This window comes from Triplophysa dalaica, chromosome 1, assembly GCF_015846415.1.
Source record: "Triplophysa dalaica isolate WHDGS20190420 chromosome 1, ASM1584641v1, whole genome shotgun sequence".
NCBI lineage: Eukaryota > Metazoa > Chordata > Actinopteri > Cypriniformes > Nemacheilidae > Triplophysa > Triplophysa dalaica.
The window spans coordinates 15,273,552-15,300,640 of NC_079542.1; the positions used below are offsets into that span (position 1 = coordinate 15,273,552).

Below are 27,089 nucleotides of genomic sequence, written 5' to 3' on the forward strand. Positions count from 1 at the left end.
TACCTTAAATTTGTTTTAAGTGAATCACTTTAGACTATTTAATGACTTTTAGAGTTCATTCCTTTATATACATTTATAGTTTAATTCAGAATGATAAAACATTATATTTTCATATTAACTTTCTTAAACTTAATTTTGTCTTAATAACTGCACACTTTTATCCGTTAAAATGTCTTTCATGTCTGTTTAATTTACAGTTTTGTTTTGTATAAAGGTATTATAACAATGCATTAAAGACTCTGCGTCCTTCTCATCTGTCTTCTCTTGACCAGCGTCTCTGCTGTAAGAAAACTGATAAATTTGAATGACTTGAGAAATATTAACTATGGAAAGCATTTTCCACGTCATGTGACCGTTGTTCTGGTTTGCTCAAAGTATAAATTCAGTTGAGGAAAATAATGTGTTTGAAGTTAACTTTGAACCAAGTAGAGTTGACTTTTGATTCCATTGGTTTCAAAATTACAAGCATATCCTCCCCCCAATAAACCAACTGTACTATGCTTTACTACTCTTTTGTAGATCTGACGTAGAGCCACCGAGTTGCCAACTTTTGTGACATGGGTTTTTTACAGTTCAAACATAGACAGATTAGTTATGGCTGTTATGCAAAACAATCAAACCAGGATAAGCAGGGTCTTTCTCACATCGGACGTTTACACACAGAACAGCTTTGAACCTTACGACACGAGAACGATCCTCAACTAAAATGGTAGATCATACGCCCAAATCAAATCAGCCTATCTGAGTATGATAATAATCCATTTAAGAAATTGTCTCACAACATGGAGATCACTGAAAATCGTAGGTATGCCTTGAGGATTTATCATGAGCCAGTTCTTGCTGGTTTTCTGGCGTCAGTTGGTTATGATGTCTACTACAGCTACAGTAGCTCTATATTTCGTTGCAGTACTTCCAACTTCAGTGGAATGAAATTGTCTCAATTGGCAATATGATGAGTTCAGGGATCTAAAACTAGAGATAAGGACGACAACTGAAGGGTTGCAAAAATTATTTGGGAAGACATCTATCAGTAAACTTACTGAACAATTACGAAATACAAGTTGCAGTTTGCGATGCAAAACAGTCAAAATGCCATGTGAACACAGTGATGGAACTTTCCAGCTCTTCAGATCAATTGCCCTGAATGCTGATCTTCAACCCCAGTTTTTGTTGTAGTGTAATGTGTGTTACAAAATTACGTATTACGGGCCAGTATTTGCTGAAGCAAACAGAGTGATTCCTGTTGGGTTTGACGCTAGTCTACCACTGTGTAGATGGATGGGCTTGTGCTAGACTCTTTAAGAGGACATGAGAAATTGGAAAGTGATGTTCTACTGCTCATTGGTGGAGTTTTAGTGGAGTATGAAAAAAGCTGTAGACAAGAAGTATGACAAGTATCAATACGCTGTGAAATTTGAGAAAATGAAAGATGATCGAGGGGGGGAGGATTATGATATTTATCAGTGCAAATCTAACATGGAAATTGCGACTGGAGTCCAGATACGCTTCTTTAGGAATCAGACATGACTATGTGATGGTAAAATCTTAGTGTCGGAAGGAAACTTGAACCAAAAGCACATCACAATAAGCCAATGGTGATGGTATATTTTGTTAATCTATTCTGGCATTCATTGATTTTTGTATAGAATTGATTTTAGTTTAAGTACAGCATTTAACTTTGACTAATGATTAGCTTGCTTATGTACAAATAATAATTCATCTAAATATATTTTCATGAAACATTAATATAAATCATGGTAATGTATTGTTGAATTTAATTGTCATATTTGCTAATAACAAATAATCTGAAAGGTTTTAAAGGTGGTTTGAATTATTGTCTTTTTTACCATGGTAGCAGATACATAATTTTCTACAACTGAACAATGAGTAAATCCAAAAAATCATTTTTAAGGATTTATACTTAACACAAGAACATAAAAGTAATTATAATCTGTTATATAAGAATGCTTTGTTTTATAAAAAGTTACTGTATGTAATGTCACTATTCTTGATGTGTGCAGTGGATTTTATAAACACATGCCCTTTTAAAACATAAAAGTCAATCTAGTTGTCAATCTAGTAACATCTTGTTGTTTTAGTTTGTATCTCGTACAACTTTGGGGAAAAGATTTTACCTGTACATTTAGATTTTTCAAAAGATATAAGAGTCATGTTCACAGAAAAAAATCGGACTAACATGACACATACTGGAAATACTGTAGAAGGGGTGATGACTAACACATTCTTGGTCTGTGGAAAGCAGTTGCTGCCGGAGGCTTGTAAAGTTTAAAAAACAAAACGAAACATTTTCTTTGTGAAGAGAATGAGAAAAAGAGAGATAAACAGTATATCCTGTAGAAAGTAGTATGTCCTTTTGCCACCCACCCACACATACCCACATCACCAGCTCCCCGTGAGATATTTTCTTCATTCCTTTGATTTTTGCCCTTTCTCCTTATCCCATTCTACTCTTCAAAGTCCTTCTCTTTTGTCTTACCTGTTTCAAGTTAGCAGAGAGTTTGCAGGTGGTTTATGTCTGTATAAACAAATTCAAGGTTTGGTACTGTACATATCTTTCTTTTGGAGTCACAGCTTTTGGAGATTTTAAACTACTATTCTTACTCTTATCTTACCGTGGACTACGTTTTATCAAGGTCGCATCTTTCACAACAGGCAAAGATACATCTGTTCAATTTTTTCAAGATAGAAAATTGCTAATTATTCTTTTAATGTGTTCTTTGAAGCAAAAGCTGTATGAAATTAAATGCCTTATAAAACTAAGATGGATTCAATTTATATTTTACCTAACAGTAACAATATGCAAAACATACTGGATATGCAGTAATTTATGTATTTCTTCTAAATACAGTTAATAAAATCAATTAAAATCAAACAATTTGGTGTAAAAATACAGCATTATATTGTAATTATCAAAAGTACAGTTTTTCCCTGTAATTTTTGATTCAAGTAAATGTCTTAATGACATTACAGTAATTTGCTGTCAATCCTGCTGGCAGTAAATTACTATGAATTTTACAGGACATATTTTACAGCATCCTGTAGAAAGAAAAATTCAAGGTTTGTCACTGTACACAACTTTGGGGGTCAGAGATAAGGTGAGATTTTAATCAGACTCCTACAATTCTTACTCTAAACATACTGTGGAATAAACGTGAAAGTTTAATTAAGATTTTATCTATCACAACAGAAAAGGTATACTTGTTCATATGCATTCACCACAACAATCAAAATGAAAAACATACATAAAGGAAAAAAATTACACAAATAAAATAATAACGAAATTAAAAAATACAGTGCATCGCATTTTTTAAACACATGCGCTTTTCAAACATATCAAGCAAACATAAAGTGTGACTTAAACATTTCATTACCAATAATATAGTCCTCAATTGAGTAACATCTGGTTATTTTTGTTTGAATCTGGCACAACTTTGGGGAAGATTTACTTGTACAGTTAGATTTTTCAAAAGATATAAAAGTCACGTTCACTGAAGAAAAGTTGTGAAAATCGTGTCTCGGTGATCACAGATAAGATAAGGTAATTTTAAATGGACTCCGACAATTCTTACTATACTTATGGACTTAACAAGTTTAATCAAGATTGCATCTTTCACAACTGAAATCTTTCACATCTTTCGCCTGAACAAGCTAAATGAAAAACATACGTAAATGAAAAAATTATAGGAATAAAATAATAATAAAATCAACAAATAAAGTAATAAATCTGTAATTCAAATGGTGTATAGTTAACAAGTGTGGTTTTAGATGTTTTAACAATCCATGGCTTTGATACTATCTACATTTGTTCCTTCCTGAAAGTTTACATTAACTGAATTTCATTGTGCACGTTCAGTAGTTAACACTCTTGTGCAAAAGAAAACGTTGACACAGCACCTCCTGGGGCATTAGGCTCAATATGAGTAGACATGATTTATGAACGGGATTTACACAGTTATTAGCTTGCTGTTTTATGTATCCACAGGGAAACAGCCCGCCGTGGCCAGAGCTATATTGATGATGTGGATGGACAGCTACAGTTTCCCTACAGTTTGTTCGACTCGTGGGAACTTTGATCTGACACAACAAAAAATTTCTCACTGATATGTGATATGCTCAGAAGAAAATGAAAACATTTTAAAAATTATATGTAATACAGTGACATGAACTCAGATGTTATTGGCCAATATTGTGGGGCTCAGGTGTAAGTGTGTTACGGCAAAGTGTGACAAAATTTTAAGATTTGGTGTGATAACCTGAAAACCAGAAGAACTTCGTAAACAGGAGAGTACACCTGTCGCTATTTTGTCCTTATGACATACTGTATGACCTCAGGTGGTTTGTTGTAGGATAATACTTTTCAAAGGGATGTATTCGTTTTCTTTTTTAGCGGCTTGCCAATTTTCATCTGGCCCAGAAATTGTCTACAAACATCTCAATGGAAAGACATTAGAAAAGCTTGAATCATAAAGGGTGTCTCAACTCTTGACCCATATTTTCATTAAACAGTGAAATATGATTGAGCACTCTAATTCACCAAGGTCATGTTTGATCTTACATTTACTGCGGGATAATAGATCTTAGACCTTATCTATACGGCCTGCAAAAGCCAGAATTACACTGCATGACATAAGACCTGACTTGGGTTGAATCAGAGCCAATTTTGGACATTCTGCAGTTTTTGGGCAATTGGATTTGACAGATTTCACAGAATGTCACAGCATGTGATGGACAGACTCAAACTATCATGGTTCGATTCTCTTAAAGTTGTCAATCATGTTTTAGATTTTAAGATGACCTTAGAGAAAATCTGTATGATGAAAAATAACAGTGCTCCTTATGACTATAGTGCTTTACGACGCTACTTTCATTAATTAGATTGCACACAATTAATTCTTGGGTTCTGTCCCAATTCTATTGCAAGTCTTGTAAATCTGTGTCCTCCATCTGCTTCCACCCTCTCCATATTAAAGGAACAGTCTCATCCTATTTTCCTCCTACCACAAGTGCCAAACTTGTGTTCATATTGAGAGTACCTTTCCTCTGGCAGTCACGCGGCAGCTTTCCTTATTGATCTATAATAATAGTTTTAATACCAATTTAAGTACTTTCAAGTTTCTGTAGATCATACAAACCCAGTTGATGAAGCCAAAGGAACAAGGTGGCAGTTTCATCATGTGCTTTGAACATGTGCTGGGGTATTAGGTTTCTACAGTTACAAAACTGCAAGACAGAATGAATGAAAATAATTTTGCCAACATTTGCTCAGTGGGTTTGGCAACATCAAAGTTAAACTGCTTTGCCATATTCAGTCAAAAGACCTCTTTACATTCTGTTGGAACAGTTGGCAAATGTACTTCTTTAATTCGTCTTCACAGATGAGAACAATTATTGATGTGCATTGCTCTGGTCTCTTTGTCATCTGGATCACTGCGTATTTCAGCATGTCAATGATCAATGAAACACTTATAAATTCATTATTATTATTATGTGCTGGCCTTGTTTGTTCTTTCAAGTTCCTGTAAGATCTTAAATGGTTCCACATAATAAGGTATCCTTTAAAAACAGTGTGTTTTAAATCTTATCTCCCCACAGAAAACATGTGTTATTGCGATAACCATTCTTTTATTTTGCTTCTAGTGGTGAGTTTCAAAGAAATTATGTTTCCCAGGTGTTCATGTAAATGACAATATTTTGTCTTGTACTGTATATAGTACGACACATACCCATGTTGTCACATGTCTGCCTGTTTATCCTCCCTCTTGTTTGTGCAATCCTCATTTAGCCCGCCCTGAATTTTTCCACCTGACATATCACAGTTTACAGTTTATTCTTCATCTTAAATGATTTGAAGTATCATTTTACTAATCCTTTTGTAATCATTATAATAATAATGAAGAGACCACAATATTTGGACAGTGAAAGCAATAATGTGATAAAAATAAGAAACTTGAAATATTGATCAGTCACAGCTTCTATGAAATAAAACGTAAAATGTATACTTGTCTTTATACATAAACATTGTAACCTAAAATTTGATGTTGATTAGAAAATGTCCACAGACATATTATGCATCACTTACTCATACTGCAGCACAGACAAAGCATTCCCTTTTTACAATTTGGAATCTCACATAAGATGTCAGAATACATGTGAAGTTCACTTTTTAGGGCACTATAAGACGACTGGAACATATCCTGACTCTGCTACCCTGTTGTCTAGCTGAGCGGCAAAGAGAAACCCACCATTCTCCCCTTCCCACTCCTCTCTCTCGCCCTATTGGCTGAATTTGATGAGACTGGAAAGTTCCCTATAGGCTGAAAGCCTGGTGAGGAGTTGTTGCTGTTGCTAGGTTCCTGTTGCTAGGATGGGCTTTCGTTCTGGAAGAGGGTTGGGACACACACAATGAATTATGGATGAATGATTTTCCCCCCTTTTTTTGTGCAACAGAGAGAGAGGACTCATCTGTGATGCAGATGAGAAAGGAATGAGGTAGAGAGAGCGGAGAGATCGGAGGGGAGGGGGGTCTCAAACCCTAGGGCAGACGTTTGGCAGAGTCCTGGTTGCTGTGGAAACCAGCTGCGGAAAACTGATGCTGATTCTCATGCAAAGGCGAGGTTCAGAGTTCACTATCTGCTATTTGTTCAGCAGGAGCACCAGACAGTTGACCTCTTCATCTTACCCGACCTCCGGTAACCTATGAGATTAGCCTCCGATGAGTGACAAGGCAGTGAGAGAGGAGACGAGAAAAAGGAGAGAGGTGAAAGCAAAGGGATACACATACAGTAGTGTTCAAAAGAGGTTAGAAAGAGAAGTTATGAAGTTACGGAGGTGTATTGTGACAGTTGTAGCCATGAAAAGGCAACAGTGAAATGTGATTTACAGTAACAGTTTCATTATGAGGCTGTTATAAGATCATTCTGATTGGGTTAGATTTATGGACATCCTTCACATTAAGGCAAACATTTGGGTAGCCAACAGATATTAACATGAATGCCATGTCTGAGAGAGCTCCTAGCAGCAGCCGGATACCCGAACGGCCCTTTGGAGTGTCATCTAAAACATGTAAATTTGTCATAATGGAGATTCAATTGTGGCAGCTTATTGTTCTGCATGGGGCATTTTGTTTTCCACTCTTTTATTCACCTTTTTCTCGCGGTGAATCACAGTCTCATTAAAATGCGTAATCAGCTCTCCACCTTGGTCTAAACGTGCGGGTCGTCTTTACAATAGCTGCGAGCATTTTTAATAACACGTTATTGAATTTCCGCACAATGAACATAGGGAGGGATTTTGCAGAGACAAGCACGTGATATTTCATCTTTTCTATACGGAAAGGAAAACACAAATGCTTGATACAAAGTATTTTTTCCAGTTTTGAAATAGTACAGCTGTTCCTCTATAAAGCATTTAAACCTCTCATATGGAATAGGGGCAACTAGCCTCCTGTGCTGAGAGGATATAAAAGACGTAATTACCATAAACAGATGAAGGACAATATGGAGCCTGCTGTTTCAATGTCACGAACACAGAAACACATGCACAGACACCTACACAGTGTCAGCACAAAAAACGTAGGTTCACTTGCAACTTTTTGGGGCGGACTTTGGTGTTTGGGGTAAGTTCAAGTGGCATACTTTCAAACCTACCAAGAAAATTGAAACAGACAGAAAGGGGAAACTAACTTACACATCAGCCTGTTTCTGCTGGCCTTTTGTTTGTATGTCAAAATTATATTTTCTTGGTCAGGCTTTAATTGTTTCTCTAGTCCTACTTGTTAAGTTTTCTGTGTCTCAATGACACCTCTTGAAATGTCCCATTAGCAGTATCCTATTTCTGTAAACACACTGATCTTAACAAGTTCCGAATCGTAAGAAATCGCTTCAGCTCACCCAGTGTCATCACTGACCTCTGACTTTCAGCTGGAGAATCCATATCATTCACGTGTCTAAATGTGTCTGTGACACTAATATACCATGACAATCTTGTTAGAATCGCTCTTTATCTTTGATAATTATGCGAGCACGGGGCAACGCCTCCTCGACTCTGAACAGGAAGGGGAGGAAAAGCCAATCTCAGTATGCAGATGGTTAAAGTCCCCGTGGAGAGGCTGGCCGATTAGATACGTGTTGATAAACTCACTTACTCTGAGTGACAGTTTGCAATATTGGGGTCGCGGAGGTGACCTCCGTCAACGACGCTGATGAAAACGTGAAAAAAAGCCGAGACAAAATGCCAGAAGTGTCCCCTGATGCATGATGGGACAGGGATAAAAGCTTGTGAAATGTCACTCTGTCGTTTTTTTCCTCGTTTGTGTTGTCAGTCTCTCCTTGTGCTTCCTGTATGGTTAATAACCCCTGCAGGAGCATGAGGTGTAATGAGAGAAGGTGCTTATTGAAATAAGGAGATGTTACTGTGTCTAAGTCTCAGTTCCTCAACATGTGGATGTCAGTTTGTGCGTTAAATAGTCTCAAGTTAACCAGATGTTCACAGCAAAATCATATATTATTATACGTATATAATATAACAAGTCATAAAGAGTTACATTGCACATAAGATAGATTTTTTATTAACTGCAATATGAATGTAAAGACGCAATAGCATATTTTTGGAAAATGAATACCAAAAACTAAAGTTAAATATCCCAAAACCACCAGCACAAAGTTTGTTCAACTTGTGTCCTTACAAAATCCCGAATGTTTCCAGCTATTTTTGAAAATCCAGATATATTCATATTTTTAACCAGTGTTATGTTACCGCTCATTGCGTAAACAAGGATGCCTGTCGATGACAGCTTGTCCACATTATTCTTGGTTATACTGCCATAGACCTCATAGGTTTTTGTTTGACTTCATGCAGCACTGCGCAGATCGACTGGCATATGACATCAAAGCATCGCGAGAACGGTTTTAAAGCAGCAATTTTGAGTTGCTTTGATGTTACCTTGATAGACGCAGACACCTCATATACATTAGACTCTAAATATTAGTCGTTAAACAGATTTATGTAAGACCTTAACAGATATACTTTGTCTGAATACATATAATTGAAAGGATATACAATATATTTTGAGTATACTATAAAACTATTCACAGTCTCTTTGGCTTTAGATCTTATTGTTATAAATTGGTGAGGACATTGAAAATCGCTCCCTCCATATTACAGCTATCAAGACATTGAGGGACTTGAAACGCTTGTGTGTAAACTTCTATTCATGCTCGCTGTATTCACTGTGTCCCCTGTAGATGAGAACATGGTGAGAGTTCCTGCCTTGTAGCACCATGTTTAAAAAGCTTGTTCGCATTTTATAGTAGATCAAAGCAAGTAGGGGTCTTGGCCAGACATGAGACGCTACTGCTGCAATCTGCTCCCCTCTCATTACAGCCCTGCGCATTCAGATGGGAGAAAACAACCCCAGCTTCAGTCAGCCATCTCAAGGAAACCTGGATCACATCCCACATGCCTCTTCTGGAAGCCGCCCAAGCCAAACATCAAGGTTCACCATTGTTTTTTCATGAGCAAAACTGGCTACCTGTGTATAGATCTATCGATGTAACAGGTACTTTTAAAAACAGCTATTTTCAGAGATGCTTCATAGAAGCGCTGCGGGTAAACTAAGAAGCATGCTGGATTATGTTTTAAAATTAAGGGCGATGAAAAATGAATCATTCTTAATTCAAGATTTTTTGTTTAAGGGAATGTTGGCCAATGTCAGCATTTGCATCCATCAATTGTTCACTAGAGCTTGTTTAAATGATTACACAGTATATTTTTACATTTTCTTTAAATAAAGTAAATACAAATCGCTTTTGGTAAAGCGTTTATTTTACGCTGCCCTTGTCACACATGTAACATATTTAATATAGTGTTTACTATAAATTATGCATAATTACATGTAACTAACACTGAACCAAACCCTAATCCTAACCTTATAGTATGTACATGTAGTTAATTGTTTTTACTCAGTGCTTAAATCTATTAACACACTGTAACATGTGCACTGTAAAATAAAGTGTAACCCTGCTTTTTGATGGACGATTCTCTGCCCTGGTTTTTTGGATGGCCTCAGCCTATCTTTGGAGGGTTACCGGTGCAAAGACGTGATTATGAGCTGGACTGGAACTGAGTTTGAAGTGCTATTGAAGGGATTCTGCTGTTGAAAAGGGTCATTTTAAAGAGCCGGGGTACTGGGCCAGTGATTGTCAGAAGGGACTTGGACATAATATGGAAAGATAATTGGGTTTCTAAGTGAGCTTCACTACAGGGCTCTGATTGAGTCATACTCTTGAGGACTTCTAATCGTAACTCTTAGTCCCTGCACTGTGAAAAGTGTGAGCAGGGAAATCTCGGTTTATTCACACGCGCAAGACGCATCAGAATATTAAGTAATATTATGCAATTATGCCATTAAATACTACACTGTAAAAACTTCCTGTAGAAATAACAGTATTACTGGCAGCAGTTTGCCAGTAATTTACTCTGGATTAAAATTTATGTAATTTACTGTTCAAAGATAAATGAACTGAAAAAAACATTAAATTAACAGACTCATGCAAAGCATTCGGGGAACCAAAAGTTGTTAATGTTTAATGTTCATTTATCTTTGAACAAACTGTTTCCAACACATGAGATAAATCTACAGTAAGTTACTTGGAACTGGCTGCATAACTACAGCAAACTTTTTTACAGCTTTGTCACCCAAAAATTGCATACATACAGTTCAACCATATAGCAATAGCGTGTAAAATTCAAAACTAGTCTAAATGCAATCAAATCAAAGTTGTAGCGTGCCATACTACTACTGAAAATTACTAGTTAATATTTCTAAATATTTCTAATAAAGCTAGGTGTGGCTTATTGTCCTATTCCTTTTCTTTCTTCCTGCAATTCTGATATGCTTTACGCAGTGTCTAACCCCGAAATCCTTTTTATTCTGCTGTCTCAGTGCCGCATTGGCACCCAAGGTGATTTGCGATTGCTAACAGTGAAATGATTACATACCGATTCAATCAGAGTTAAAGTAGTGGGAACCCTGTATTCACTCCTCCACTTTGCATATACCTGATAAAATGACCAGAGCTTCTAGCCTGGTTCAGTCAAGGACCAGCATTTAATTTAAATCTGTACACAATGGAACTGTAGCACAGCACTATACATTAAACATAAAAATATAAGTCTCCATTATTTAACACAGCAGATTTAGATCAACAGAACTGAATTACGAACCACAAGTTGTTTCAGTCCAGTAGTTCCCAAACCTGTTACAAGAGTGAAATCAAAATTTCAGATGTCTTTTTGACACCTTTTAGGGTCAAGCTGACGAGTTAAATCAGGAAGAAAAAATGTGTTGTCTTTAGGGTCAGGAACAGGGTTAGGAATCACTCATTTAGGGTAAAATTAGATTTCAGTAAAGGGCAAACACACAGAAACACAATAGTACAGCAAGTAAGTTCTTCGGACTTGAGAAAAATGAAACAAGGTTGCTTCATGTCCAAGCTGACAATCTGAAGAAAATAACGTGCAAATAACTCATTATTTAATGTTCCAGTGTGTCATTGAATGTAATGAAATTTAAAAAAATTCTACTAATAGTACTAAAAGTAACACATCTCTTTGGCACAAAGACATCTTGATGATAAAAATGAGATATCTAAAGAGAGAAAAGAAAATGGATAATGAAATTATGATTTCAGAAACCTGGAACAGACGATAATAATCACAAGGCAAATCATCAAGGACAACCTAAATGTGGGAATTTTAAACCAAAGACGGTAAAACTAAGTTAATTAAAAAATCAGCTCGAGTAAAACCAGTTGTCACCAAATGCAATAATTAATCACATTAGCAGTGCTGAACGATACCAAGAAATATGAATTCCCCGAAAGGGAGACGACAACATATCACATTCCTGCATAATACTCTAGTTGCTGCAGGAAGCAATTACAATCTATAATTTTTTTTTCGAATAAACTTGTATCCCTCTGATGACGACGAATTAAACTTCCACAATTCTGGTTAGCATATAGTTATTCATAAAATGATTAACATGTCTCCCTTACATTCAGATTGGCTGCATATTGATGAGATGCAGGTTAAGCGGCAGATACATATGCAAATCACATGCAAATCAACATACAGAAATAGCAGGAAAACACGACGTCATAATGCTGTCAATAATGGCAATGCAGATAGAAAACTAAAGTGTTACTTTTGACGTATGCGCCTACATAAAATATGTTCCTATAACCTTTGATTTTTTATTATTTGTATATAAATTCTTTGTTTTTCATATGTGTACATAACATAAACCTAATTCGGTAGCTTAAAGGAGAGAGAGAGCATTGTAATAAACAGTCCTTTTTGTTCAGCTCCAGATATTCCAAATGAAGCATGTCTGAACAGATTCGAGAGAATTAAGTGACAATTCATGTGAGAATAACTGTTGCTACGCTTCCTCCTTCTGTCGTCTTTTAATACACATTACATGATTCATGAAAGCAATTATTACTCAAGCATCAACACTTAGAGATTTATTATATGTTACTTCATATTCTTCACACAAAAATAATATGTACAATTACATTTTGGCAGACCATTATTAATCACATGTATAATCAGTTTCATCTATATATAATCTGTTTATTAGTCAAGAAACACAATATATCACAACAATGAATGTGGATTTTAAATAACATCACAGTTGTTAGAGCTGTAATATAGTATTCTCTTCATCGCATTTATATTGGTCATCACAATCCATAACTTAAACGTTCTCACGTAAACTTACGTAATTGCAGCAGACTAATACAGTGTCATGAACACCGCATACATCACATCTGCTTCATAGAACACATATATCTGAGATATTTTATGCGCACAACTAGTTGGTACGTAAACACCAAGCCGAGTAGCAAATACAATCTACTGTATGATTGCATGCCTAGTTGGCTAGTTCAGTATTTTCTAAACAATCATTTTAAGGCTAAATCATTTCACACACACCTAGGACAAATAAATGTCTTATGCAATACGACACATCAGAATTCAGAAAGAGCTGGAAATTTACATTTGGCCAGATTTCATAATTACGTTTTCTACTTTTCTAATGCTTTCTTACACTTTCTTGCAAAGAAAGGAGAACCACAGGCCAAGTCACACAGAAAAAGTATGAAGAAACATGTTGGAAGTGTTTGTGAATGTTATCCTTCACTGAGGCAGAGCTTTGAGAATGGCGTTCACCTCCTCTGCTACAGCAGTCAATGCAAACTCAAACTGTTCCTAAAGACAGAGAGAGAGAAAGCTGTTTTTAAAAATGTACAAACATCACTTTGCAAATTCTGTCGGCTAAGCACTTTTAAACACTGCTTAGGAACACAGATTCAGAGAGTGGATTCCAGTCAAGCGGAAAAAAGGGAAAATATGAAAATAGAAAATGTGGGCTTGTGGATGAGAAATAATAGTGGGAGATGTAACTTTAAAAGTATACTTTTTGTATAAATCTGTGTGTGTTGTAGACCCAGCGCTCTGTTCAAACATGACTCAAAACCTTTTTCTTCCCTATAGGGAGGCACCCCATGAAGATAGATCATTGTCTAAAGAACAAGCCTCAAAACTAAAGCTGGAAATTGATGTTTCTCACCGCAGGCCATGGTGGAAAACAACCGACGTTGGCGTTTAGCTAAAAGCAAAGCTTTCAAACCACAAAAAGCGAAAATCTCTTTTGTATTTGTGAGATTTGTCTTAAAAAGTAAATTAGTCAAAAAAGACTCAGTATTTTACAAATGTGTTTGTGATGTTAGTGAAAAATAATCAGCATAATAACATATGTTATATAAAGACTTGACATTATATTTGACTTGTAAAGCAAACATCCCTAAGAGGATCATCTGGAGAAATACATTCATATTTAATTCATAAGAAGGATTTGCACAAATAATATGCACTGTCATGTGCGAGGCGTTTTGGACAGAGAAAGGCAACATTTAAGCGGTGCAGTGTAACTTTTTGCCACTAGGTGGTGTCCCATTATGGAACATGTCTCAGTGTTATCCAGACAGGAAGAGATTCAGCTGTGGATATTTATCTGATCAGTCAAGCTGTTTATGAGGTTCTCTTCCAAAGTAAACAAAAGCCGGAAAGCTCATGTAGCCGCTAATGCACAAAACATCCCCATTCTGGACCAGAAATAGAGAGGGTAGAATGGATTTTTGGGAGCCAGATCAATTTCACACATGAGTACCTGCTGGGGAAGTGTTCTTAAAGCTGAGGGCGAGGGGGCATCATTTGGACATATGTTGTCATTGGTACTACATAGAGCTAAAGCATTGACTAAACATATCATTATAGTAGAGCTGCAATTACTGACTATCTTACATTTCATGAGAAGGTGGATTTTTTTCTCCAAAAATTCTAATTGACCCTCCGCATAACCCCGCCCCCCTTCGTTCCATGTCCGACAAGCTTTCGGTATCAGGCATGCACTCTCAGTGTAAATATGTGAACTCTTTGGGGAAATAGTGAAGAATTTCTGGAAAATGACACATTGATTTCAGACAGAAAGGTCTGCAATTTGCATTCAAGAGAACTAATAATGTCACTCAAATGGATGTATAGCTAACCTAAATGTGGTGTATTAAGTGTTTATATATACATCATGACAACTTTAGAGAGAGAGTAACTTCGGCAAGAGTTTTTGTCGGCTGTGATCCTTCTTTGTGAAAACGAAAGTAAACTTAAATATTAGACCAGTACAGAAAAAGACCAACAGTCCATCAGTGTCTTAATCTATATTTGTGTTAAAAAAAAGCTGTTGCTTTACGACTTCATTGCTGAAAACATCTTTCCTTTAAAATGTCATTGCAAATGCTACTCCCTGTAGGCTGAAGGTCCGCTCATCACATCACAGGGATGCAAAGCATATATTGCCTGCTTGCTTATACTAGTAATGTGCAAGTAATATATAAGTATTATATTCCGCCTTAATACACCACTTCACGACCGCTTCAGTCTGTAATTAATACAGTTATGATTCCAACAATATTGTGTCTCATATCTGTATGGGTATAGTTGTGATGTGAACTCTGTTATTCTCCTTCATTTATAATGATTTCGAAAAGTTATCACTTAGTTATCGTTTATCGTTATAGTGTGAACGTCCATTAAAGGTGGGTTTATATCTCTCTGTTTACTATTACATTCATTAAAAAGCTATTTTTTCATATTAATAAACAAAGCTCTACTACGGAAGATTTGTCGGACTGGTTTGTTTGTCAGGCAATTTGGGGGTAAGTCATGGGGGGGCACATGATATTGCTGTTTTGATTGGTCACATCGCCTGTCAATCAAACTGCTTGCGATGGGTCAATTGTATGTTCTCAGAAAGAAATGAACAACCTGTGAAGAACACAATTATACCAATTTTATTTATTTTTAAATGACTACTTTATTTTACTGTATAAGTGATACAAAAAGTGAAAAGCAGTTTCAAGGGTAATTTAATTTCGATCACATAATTGTTTTGCTTACATTCAGCAAGAGTATAATCCAGACATAGCAGGTCTACAACCAAGAATTATATCACAAAATATACAGTTATACATAGATTAACTCCTTATTTTTCTCAAAAATATGGTGGAAATAAACGTTTCCATCATCATTTTGTACAGACTATTGTAAGTTTTGATAGTCGTTCGCACATTTTGTTAAATTGCAGTTTCTTTAGGGACCTTTCAACAGCTCTGATCTTCAATTGAGAATAATGAAATATTAGCCTAACCAATGCATGGCACTACGTTTGACCCAAGAAGCTCTTTTTATAGACGTTGCTCTTTGTACGTATGAATAAATGCTTAAGTAAAAATGAAAAAATTAATATGATGAATGAACCCAAATTTACTAACCTGAACAAATCTGACAAACATTAAGCTAATATATACTGTCTATATCAGTGGTTCTCAAACTTTGTAAGGTCCACTTCGTGCAGGGTGCATTGCTTTGCAGCCCACCATAACTTTAAACTTAAAATAAATGTAAGATAAATGTCTGTATTACATAAAATGCCACACAATCTGTTGGCTCCCTGGATCTATCTCAGTGTCTATCAGTGTGGTTTAAAGAGATTTGCTGAAGTCAATATTTGTAATACTTCAAGTGAAGGTTTCATAGTTTACATGGCTCTTAAATGATTAACCAGCTAGGGTGGGAAGCCTTGTATAGTGTTATATGTAAACACCAGCTTTGTCATCTGCTTCGTCTTTTGTCGTCAGGATTGTCATCTGCTCTTGTTATTTCTGAACAGAAGACTTTTAAATATGTCCCTACAGAATAGGTTCTAAAATAGATCTTATCAGTCAATACCATAATGCTGTAAGACCCTCCAGGCTCTCCTTGCTGTTGCGCAAAACATTGTTGCTTGTGGCATCAACAGGACATATTTTCACATTTTTTGATCAATTATTAGTTAATATTCTGAGCCTTGCTCGGGTGCTATAATGACTGTGTTGTTTTAGATTACAAATCAATGTAAACTGTGGCAGTGTGGTTAGGAGTTTATTGTTCAGGATGCTCTATATGTATGCAGGTGTCATTGCACCTATGCTCAGTTGCGTTCAGTTGGAAGTTTCCATCATCATATTGTAATACAACAGAGTATTATGGCAAAGCAAAGTAATACAATGAATAATCAATGCATTCAAAATTTTCTAAAATAAATATTATATGTTACTAATTGCGTATTAATCTTTATTCAGACAAAAACATTTCGTTTTATTCTTAACACACTGCAACAGTCTCCTCTTGCACTTCACACAGTTGTTTAAGGAAAGAGTTTTGATGGTGTCTTACCTTAGTCTGTACCATGCATGATCTCTGGTCTCTCAGGTGCTCCAGGGTAGCAGCAATATCAATCTCCTTCGCACCTGCAACACAGTCACATACACTAGTTCAAAGCACTCAGCTTAATCCCAGATACATCTAGTCTCTCTAGCTCTCTCTTTTTATGTCTGGAATTACATTCACCCTTCAATGTTGTATAAAGCTTATAGACTGTGTCCCTACCTTGTTTTAGCTGACATTAAAGTCAGGGGCGGGGAGGAGAAATGGGAAAGAAATGGCAATTGAACCGTGGCTTTTGCTAAAACAACTCCAGCGCTGCGCAGTTTCTTTGAATGATGTGCTAATAATTCTAGTGTTTAGGGTTGGGTATTGCGGCCAATTTTGGGGATTCGATTCAATTGTTATTTATACGATTTTCATTAAAAGTGTTAAATATAAACGCTGGTTAAGGACACCCTCCAACTTACCTACAGTACATTACTGAAAGATACATTTACATTAACAATAGGCCCACATAATAATGTCTAATTACGTTATAGTATTACTTAGAAAATAAATCATAAATATGCGCATACAATTCATACAAGATGAGTATTTTAGTATTTAAAATATAACAACATAAAACTGAATAATTCCTTGTATCGACTGTATTCCTGTGATGATTTACAGGTAAATATATGATCTGGATTCCTGTTATCTAAATTAACATACATATAGATATTGATAATATATCAATATAGATAACATACATATAGATACATATAGATACTGTGAAAATGTGTACTTTCATATTTGGTTTATATTTATCAAAGGTAACTAGCATCTAGCACAGGTCATTTGATTACATTGGGATTCTGGCTAGTAACTACCTCTCATGAAAACACACTCAGTGGTGTTGCTGTGGTCCCTACAAACTCACAATGGAGCCACTGAATGAAGCACAACTGTAAAGTGAATATGACATTTTTCACATGTCGAGAAAGGCTTATTAGGAAAAATCTTGAATGACTTCTTCAGAACCATTGTTGCTTCTCCTCATAAATGAGATGAGAGCAGGAGAGGTCTAACAAGGCCTTATTTCTCCTTCATTCATTCTTCAAAAAGAAAAGAAAGACCACCCCCTCCCCTCTCTACAGACAGAGAGAGAGAGCGAGTTTGAGAGCGAAGGAGTAAGAAAAGCGGGAATCCTTATAGATGCGTTCTGAAAGGAAGTGAGTGCAGCTGGGGTTCCAACCTCAAAAGTGCTCCAACACTTTCATGTCTTAAGAAGTGCAAGATTCCTAAGTTTAGGGGAAAAGAGAGAGAGAGCGAAGGAGGGGGATCTCACAAGAAAAGGCTTTGGAATTAAAACAGCATTCTTCACTAATTTACAATTCATTCCTAGAGATGAAGAAAAGAAAAATACGACGGGGTGTTTGAGAAAAAAGCGAGCGAGGGACCAAGAAATGAAGATCGGGAGAGAGACAGTGAGAGAGAAATGGAAGAGTGAGATTTCGGTTGTTTAGGACTTTCTGGGGCTTTGATCAAAAGAGCGAACGCTGAAAAATGGGAAACCTGGGAGCCCCTCCTTCAGAGAGCAGACAAAAGGGAGAAGGAGGGGGCTGTGAGGACCGGGGCTCCGGGCCCTTGACAGCATGGGAACGAAGCACAAATGCGGTGAAGCTCTCCCCTGCATCTGGCCTTTGATCCCCCATGGAAAAATCTATGGACTATGATCAGGTCGGGATTTGGGATGGACTGCCGATGAGAAAAGTGAGAAAATTGGGGGGAGATGGTGCAGAGGGGAAATGCATGGGTGACCTCACCAGATGGAGTCAGAATGAATGGTGGTGGTGGTAGAACGGTTAGGCCAGGTTATAAAGATAACATCTGTCTCCAGGACTCAATACAAATGCCTTGTCAACATCTTTTATTCTTCGCAGTGCTGAATTTTTTGCATTAAAAATAAGAATTGTGAAAGGCAGCGCCAGACTGTCACATTCCATTACAGGACTAAACACAAGACTAATAAGAAAAAAACAGAAAGCTGCAAAAATAAAAGGGGATGGATATCGGATTCTTTTTTGTCTGATATTTTCCCTGTCTTCATCTTTTCTTTCACTTTTGTTCAGATAAGATCTTGAGATCTTTGGCAGTTCATTACAGTTCTCACTCATCTCCTGATACATTTACCTGCAAATTGTAACATTACGACTTCTCATTCGTTCTGGGCGCTCTTACCTTTAGCCATTTTATTAAGAACCATGTCGATCAGAATGTAAGTTCCACTTCTTCCGGCACCATTGCTGCAAATTAAGCAAGAAACTTGGTATCACTTGAGAAAAGAGCAAATGTGTGTGAAAAAACAATACAAAGCGTTTAAATAGAAAACAAAGTGCGTGTTACAGTCTTATTGTTTGCTGTTGCATCATTCTTCCGCATTCCCAATAAGTCTGTCAAAGTAGACTGTACTGACTGTTTCTCATTCTTTGCAGAACAAAATTGTAAATTTGTAAAAATATGTGTAACCGGGGAGTACGAGAAATAAAGCACAACCCGGCAAACTATTAAATTATGGAGGTTTAATCTGACTGCTGTTTACATACAAGTTTTACAGCGGTCGATGGGAGAAAAAGGGTTTACAAGAAATAAAATGAAACCAACCAAAATGAAACAAAATACAATGAAACAAAATACGGTAGTGGCCAAATGCTCGCTAGCACTCACCACGAGGTTCAATCGCCACGTGCACAACCGATCCACGTAATCCGTAATTACAACTATGCCTCAAACAACAGATCGCGACGACACGCATCACACCCAGACTGTTCCACGTTTTTCTCGCGGATCCCCGCATGCGCACACAGAGTCAGCGCACCTTATCACGTGAATAGGAGAGAAATCTCTTAAAGGGCCATACACAAATTTTACAACACAACAGAAAAATTGCATTTTTACCCCCAGGCCACACTCTCCCCTGCAGAAAGTCATTGTCCTCAATGACTTAATACATATTTTTAACCTCTTTTACAGCTTCTCTAAAGAACACAGTACCAAGGCTTGTTAATACCTGTGAAAATACTTCAGGGCTAAGCGAAACTGAATTACAAACAGACATTGGTTCCTTATACGGGTTTGAATGCACACCAGCATTAGGCCGGCTGGTTCTTCTGGGTGCAGGAACTGGTCTTCCAGACACAGGTATGTCTACCTTAGGAATAACCACACACTTAGACAAGTTACCTGACTCAGAAGCTTCCTCCACCCCCTCTGAAACAGGATAAGAGCCAACAACATAAGCCTCCTCAACTGGGCTGGCCATCTCCACATCCACACCCTCTGTCTCCTCGAGGTTTGGAACTGTCACCTCTTCTAAAACAACACAATCTGGATCAGAACCCTCAGCTTCAACCTGCTCAACCTGAGACTCAGGTTGTGGAGACGAAAAGCTGTTGTCTGTTACCACTGGTTCCACATCAGGCAATTCACAAGGACGCACATCAACTCTGTGAACTCTTTTACTGGGGCCCCCCTCAAGAGGCTCAACAGTGTACGTTGTACCCTGCACTTCTATGACCCGGTGTACCGTAGGAGCCCACGCATCCTGTATCTTGTTTCTGCCAACAGGTCTGTGACGCAAATACACCTTCTGGCCAACATCAACAGTAGGACAGTAAACCTTATCATTCAAGGAAGCAAGTCTCTCAAGAGCTTTTTGCTCTGCGAACTCTCTTGTTCGTTCATGAGCTTCCCTGAGTCTGTTCTGGTGAATTACTAACCAATCCTGTCGTCTATCCACAGTTTGTTCACGACCCAGAAGAGCATCTACAGGAAGACGTGGATCTACACCAAACAACAAGAAGTATGGCGAGTACCCTGTCGTCGCATGTGGGGTTACATTATATGCATAGACCAACTCAGGAAGGTACTCTGGCCAACGTCTCTTCTTTTCAGGGGGAAGAGTTCTCAACAACTCATGAAGCGTCCGGTTAAAGCGCTCACACTGAGCATTGCCTTGAGGCCGGTAAGGGGCAGTTCGCGTTTTCTTCACCCCATAAAATTTACACAACTCAGCTATCACCTCACTCTCAAAGTTCCTCCCCTGGTCTGAGTGTAACCTCTCTGGAATGCCATACTTCATGAACCACTCTCGGAGTAAAACCTTGGCTGTAGTGTCTGCCCTCTGGTCTTTGGTAGGAAAAGCCTGTGTAAACTTGGTAAACACATCAGTTACTACCAACACATTCTCACGACCATCAGAGGCCGGTTCAAGCAGTGTAAAATCTACAGCCACCACCTCTAAAGGCCTTGACGCTAGAAACGGTTTCATGGGAGGCCGAATCCTCGGCTGAGGCATCTTAGTCAAAATACACCGTTGACACCTTTTGATCCACCTCTCTACGTCCTCATACATGCCAACCCAGAAGCATCTCTGCCTCAACAGGTTAAGAGAGCGCTCAATACCCTGGTGTCCCATCTTGTCATGGACACTCTCCAGGATTCGTTCCTGCAAACAAACAGGTACAATCAGCTGCTGACACTCACCATGATGTAGATCATGTACAACCCTATAGAGCAACCCTTCGGACTCTGTAATACATTTCCTATGCTTCAAAAGGGACAGTACAGGCTTAGGCAGGCTGCGCCTTTCCTGATAAGTTGGCTTTCGGTTATTTTCCCAGAATTCTCTGAAACGACTGAGAAACGGGTCCTTCAGCTGAAACTCGCTCAACTCTGCTTTTGTATAGCCCGGGAGAGTGAACGTACCTCCACGAGTATCAGTCCCTTCTACTCTGACTCCACACTCTAAAGCACGAATCTGCCTCACTTTACAACACTGATCCCCAGCGGATAACAACGCTGAGTCCAAAAGTGTACCCTTATTTACCACATTGCAGATGGCAATACAGTCGTCATATTCTGCATCATCCGAGTTAACAGACTCCCCTGCAAATGGGTGTCTAGAGAGTGCATCGGCAGCAGCATTCTGCCGTCCGGGCCTGTACTTAACATCAAAGTCAAAGACGGCTAACTGGGCCACCCACCGCTGCTCTATGGCACCCAGCTTCGCTGTCTTCAGATAACATAACGGATTGTTATCCGTGATGACTACAAACTTTGAGCCTAACAGATAACCACGGAACTTCTCGGAAACAGCCCATTTGAGAGCTAACAGTTCGAGCTTCATACTACTATAGTTCCGGTCATTCTTCTCTGCATGCCGCAGTCTCCTACTAGCATACGCGATAACTCTCGTACCATCGCCTTGTTGCTGACTCAAAACTGCTCCTAGACCTTCATTACTCGCATCAGTTTCCACAATAAACGGAAGGGTGAAATCGGCATAGCCCAATATTGGAGCGGATGTAAGCTTCTCCTTCATCAACTCAAAGGCTGACTGACACTCGGCAGACCACAGTGAACAAAACTCATGCTTCCTAACTGTACCCTGCTGTTTCAGGCAAAAGTTCACCAAGTCGTGAAGGGGACCTGCGATCCTGGAAAACCCCTCAATGAACTTTCTGTAGTAACTAGAGAAACCCAAAAATGATCTTAACTCCTTCACTGTACTAGGAGTTTTCCATTGGCTCACTGCCTCAACCTTTCTGGGATCCGTACCAATGCCTTGAGCAGAGATTTGATGACCCAAAAACCTGACTTCTTTCTGCAGGAAACTGCACTTCTCAAGCTTAACCTTAAGCCCGGTTTCCTTCAGCCTATGAAAAACTACCTCTAACCTCTGAAGATGGTCTTGAAAGCTAGAGGAGTAAATAAGAAGATCATCCAAGTAGACCAACATGATCTGAAAAATCAAATCTCCCATGGCAGTTTGCATAAGGCGCTGAAATGTGGCCGGCCCATTACATACCCCAAAAGGCATACGAGAGTACTCGAATATACCAAAAGGGGTAGTGAACGCAGTCTTTGGTTGGTCTTGCTCACGCACTGCTACTTGATGGTACCCGCTCGCCAAATCAATGGTCGAGAAAAACTTTGCACCTCGCAACGCATCAAAACTTTCATCTATCCGTGGTAAAGGAAAAGCGTCTCGTTTAGTCTTTGAATTCAATTTTCTGTAGTCAACACATAACCTAAGACTACCATCTGTCTTCCGGACGATTACTATGGGCGAGGCATACGCACTATTGCTCTCCTTTATCACCCCCTTCTTAAGAAGCTTGGTGATATGTTCTCTGACCTCACAATACTGTGTGGGTGGAAGGCGTCGATATGGCTGCGAAACCGGAACATCATCTACCAGATGGATCTCGTGTTGCACTTTATCAGAGAATCCAAGATCCTCGTCAGCCAATGCAAACACATCGACAAACCTAGAGAGCAAAGCTTTTAGCTCCGCTTGTTGCTCAGCAGTACCACCTAGATTCAGCTTGTCAAAGAAAGTCGGCATGCCATTCGCCAACGCCTGTCTCTCTTCTGTTTCGACAGTTACCTCCTCCACTCCAGCTGAAATTCTCTGAAACTTAACTTCACCACAAGCGTTTGGATTTACCTGAACAGGGCAAAACGTACCCAGCCGGGCACGAGGCTGCAACCACACATCTTCTGTGGAGAAATTAACAACTGTAACAGGCAACACGGGTTTTACGTTGGACACAAGGGACGGTACCAAGATCAAACCCTCAGGTAAAGAAGAATTTCCAGATTCTAACAGCCAACTGGAAGAACCCTCAGGTAAAGAAGAATTAATTCCTCGAATCATTACTGTGGAGACCGATAAAGCAGGTATATGCACAGTTTCTTTTCCAGCTACTCGTGCAACACTTCGTTTTTCAAGTCGACTGGCACTCTGCACCTGCTGAAAGACCTCTCTCCAGTCAGACCGTAGCTCTCCACCTAGAGTGGTATCAAATTCAGCATGAACCAACTGCCTACATCGGTCTATGATATTCATGCCAATGAGTGCAGGAACAGCAGATGAACTCTGTGCATCTCTGACTACTAAAAACCCACACTCCGACAGGGTTATACCCATCGTCTCAACTTTAAGCTCGAGATATCCAAGGTAAGGGATATCTAACCCATTTGCAGCGGTAATTTTTAGCCAACCGGATGTAGAAAGCAGTTCTTCGTCTTCACCTGCTAAATGCTCTTTGAAGAACTGTTCTGAAATCGTACTGACCTGACTTCCAGTATCAAGCAAACATGAAACATCTACTCCGCAAATCTTCAAGTCAACTACAGGACACCTCCCCACAGCATTTTGGAGTAAACGGTCACGATCAGAGTTAAATTGAGTCGAGCCAATAGTCCGCCCTCGCATCGCCTGGCTCACAGCGACCGAGGGTGCGCATTTCCCTGAGGCGTGGAGGATACAGAATCCTCCCTGACTGTCTGTTTGAGCTTTCTCACGCAGTTTTTGGCTATGTGCCCCACCTCATTACACTTGAAGCAGATGGGCTGGCCATCATCTGCAAATCTGGGCTGCATTTTAGCCTTGGGGCGACTCACCACTTCAGCATTAGTACAATGAAGCGTCAATTTCTGAATTGCTTGAGTTAGTTCACCTATGGCCTTCCCTTGCTCGGCTACTACCTTTAAGACTTCTTCAAGCGTGACAGAGCTTTTCTCAATAGCCTCACAGCGGGCTTCTGCAGACTCAGAGGTTACACGATGATGAAGAGCTGCTCTGCTAACACGCAATTTGGGGTCTTCGAGAGACCACATGATTGCTTCGTCTCGTACCTCAATCAAGGTTGCTTGGGGCTTATCCCTCACAAATTTACGAAGTTCCCTTCTAAGAGATGCATCTTTAACCCCCTCTACAAACTGATCTCTAATGGCAGAATTCACATTTGCAATGGCATCTGGGGACTGCTTCACGACTGAGTTCAAGATCTGTGACAAAGAGTGAGAGTACATACGCAGGTCTTCACCTTCTAATTGCTTACGAGTATAGAAACTCTGCAGTAGCTGTGCAAGACTACGCTTCTCCCCAAAAGCATCTCTGAGGTAAGTAAAAAGATCCTCTGTTCCCTGAGGTTGAGCCCCCCTTCTTAACCTAACCTCCTCCAAAGCGGCACCCTTTAACAAAGAAAGAACGAAGTCTGCTTGATCTTCAGGAGTCTGGTTTCTAACAAGCAACACTCTTTCTACCTCTTCAATGAACTCATCCACATTTCTACCGTCTTTGCTGAATTCCCCACTAAAAGACTGAATGTGTCTTTCCCTCGGCACGTAGATATAGGACCTACTGGGCTCTCGATTTAGGCCCGCTATCGCTGCTACGGTTTCAGCATGTTTTCTACTCAATTCTTGGATTTGTTCATGAACATCATACTCATCAGGATTTACATTCTGTCCAGTAGCAGAAGTACCCGGTAAGGCGGAATCTTCATTGCTAGACTGTGACATGTTGCTGAACACAATTACAAAAGTCCACAAATACAATGTCCTTTAGATTGTTTGTCCTTGTTCAGTTCAAAGGATATTCCATCAAGAAATGTCTGCAACACTGGATCCTCTTCATGCAGTACAGACGCAACAGGCCTCTAGCCGATAGCACACTCCTGAGCTCAGTCACAGACAAACGATATCCCTGCTCTCGTCCAGCGATCCACTCCCTTGGTCAGAAAACACCCAGCCGATGTCTTCACACTGGACACTCACAGCACAGGAAATTGCTCCCCTCTGCGTCTATAAATATCTGCAACTCACCACCACCGTATTTTAACCAAAAAAAATGTATAAAACGCCCAAGAGCTCCCAACAGTCAGATACCCCACTCCTGGTACCAAATGTAACCGGGGAGTACGAGAAATAAAGCACAACCCGGCAAACTATTAAATTATGGAGGTTTAATCTGACTGCTGTTTACATACAAGTTTTACAGCGGTCGATGGGAGAAAAAGGGTTTACAAGAAATAAAATAAAACCAACCAAAATGAAACAAAATACAATGAAACAAAATACGGTAGTGGCCAAATGCTCGCTAGCACTCACCACGAGGTTCAATCGCCACGTGCACAACCGATCCACGTAATCCGTAATTACAACTATGCCTCAAACAACAGATCGCGACGACACGCATCACACCCAGACTGTTCCACGTTTTTCTCGCGGATCCCCGCATGCGCACACAGAGTCAGCGCACCTTATCACGTGAATAGGAGAGAAATCTCTTAAAGGGCCATACACAAATTTTACGAAGTTCCCTTCTAAGAGATGCATCTTTAACCCCCTCTACAAACTGATCTCTAATGGCAGAATTCACATTTGCAATGGCATCTGGGGACTGCTTCACGACTGAGTTCAAGATCTGTGACAAAGAGTGAGAGTACATACGCAGGTCTTCACCTTCTAATTGCTTACGAGTATAGAAACTCTGCAGTAGCTGTGCAAGACTACGCTTCTCCCCAAAAGCATCTCTGAGGTAAGTAAAAAGATCCTCTGTTCCCTGAGGTTGAGCCCCCCTTCTTAACCTAACCTCCTCCAAAGCGGCACCCTTTAACAAAGAAAGAACGAAGTCTGCTTGATCTTCAGGAGTCTGGTTTCTAACAAGCAACACTCTTTCTACCTCTTCAATGAACTCATCCACATTTCTACCGTCTTTGCTGAATTCCCCACTAAAAGACTGAATGTGTCTTTCCCTCGGCACGTAGATATAGGACCTACTGGGCTCTCGATTTAGGCCCGCTATCGCTGCTACGGTTTCAGCATGTTTTCTACTCAATTCTTGGATTTGTTCATGAACATCATACTCATCAGGATTTACATTCTGTCCAGTAGCAGAAGTACCCGGTAAGGCGGAATCTTCATTGCTAGACTGTGACATGTTGCTGAACACAATTACAAAAGTCCACAAATACAATGTCCTTTAGATTGTTTGTCCTTGTTCAGTTCAAAGGATATTCCATCAAGAAATGTCTGCAACACTGGATCCTCTTCATGCAGTACAGACGCAACAGGCCTCTAGCCGATAGCACACTCCTGAGCTCAGTCACAGACAAACGATATCCCTGCTCTCGTCCAGCGATCCACTCCCTTGGTCAGAAAACACCCAGCCGATGTCTTCACACTGGACACTCACAGCACAGGAAATTGCTCCCCTCTGCGTCTATAAATATCTGCAACTCACCACCACCGTATTTTAACCAAAAAAAATGTATAAAACGCCCAAGAGCTCCCAACAGTCAGATACCCCACTCCTGGTACCAAATGTAACCGGGGAGTACGAGAAATAAAGCACAACCCGGCAAACTATTAAATTATGGAGGTTTAATCTGACTGCTGTTTACATA

The 27,089-nt window shown here is 39.2% G+C and overlaps 2 protein-coding genes across 4 annotated transcripts in view; both read right to left on the reverse strand.

Moving 5' to 3' along the window:
- Positions 1-12,535: 12,535 nt before the first annotated feature.
- The window catches only part of ptprn2 (protein tyrosine phosphatase receptor type N2), a 146,234-nt gene continuing 131,680 nt past the window's right edge, over positions 12,536-27,089 (reverse strand). For all 3 annotated transcript variants that reach the window (XM_056746981.1, XM_056746967.1, XM_056746975.1), the window contains 3 exons: positions 19,072-19,136; positions 16,861-16,934; positions 12,536-13,296 (listed from right to left, as the gene is read on the reverse strand). In XM_056746981.1, coding sequence (XP_056602959.1) covers positions 13,225-13,296; positions 16,861-16,934; positions 19,072-19,136 — 211 coding nt within the window. In that variant the 3' untranslated portion in view covers positions 12,536-13,224. The remainder of the gene's footprint in view (positions 13,297-16,860; positions 16,935-19,071; positions 19,137-27,089) is intronic.
- Positions 19,432-25,237, reverse strand: LOC130419961 (uncharacterized). Its single transcript, XM_056746992.1, has 2 exons — positions 24,535-25,237; positions 19,432-19,825 (listed from the first exon to the last, which is right to left on the reverse strand). Exons 1-2 carry the CDS (start codon positions 25,201-25,203, stop codon positions 19,700-19,702), a joined length of 795 nt encoding a protein of 264 aa, XP_056602970.1. The 5' UTR covers positions 25,204-25,237; the 3' UTR covers positions 19,432-19,699.

Coding starts and splice junctions, on each gene's coding strand:
- LOC130419961 (XM_056746992.1), bottom strand. CDS start 25,203: ATGTCACAGTCTAGCAATGAAGATTCCGCCTTACCGGGTACTTCTGCT. Junction 19,826..24,534: donor CCCAAGCAACCTTGATTGAG/GTACGAGACGAA, acceptor TAAGTCATTGAG/GACAATGACTTTCTGCAGGG.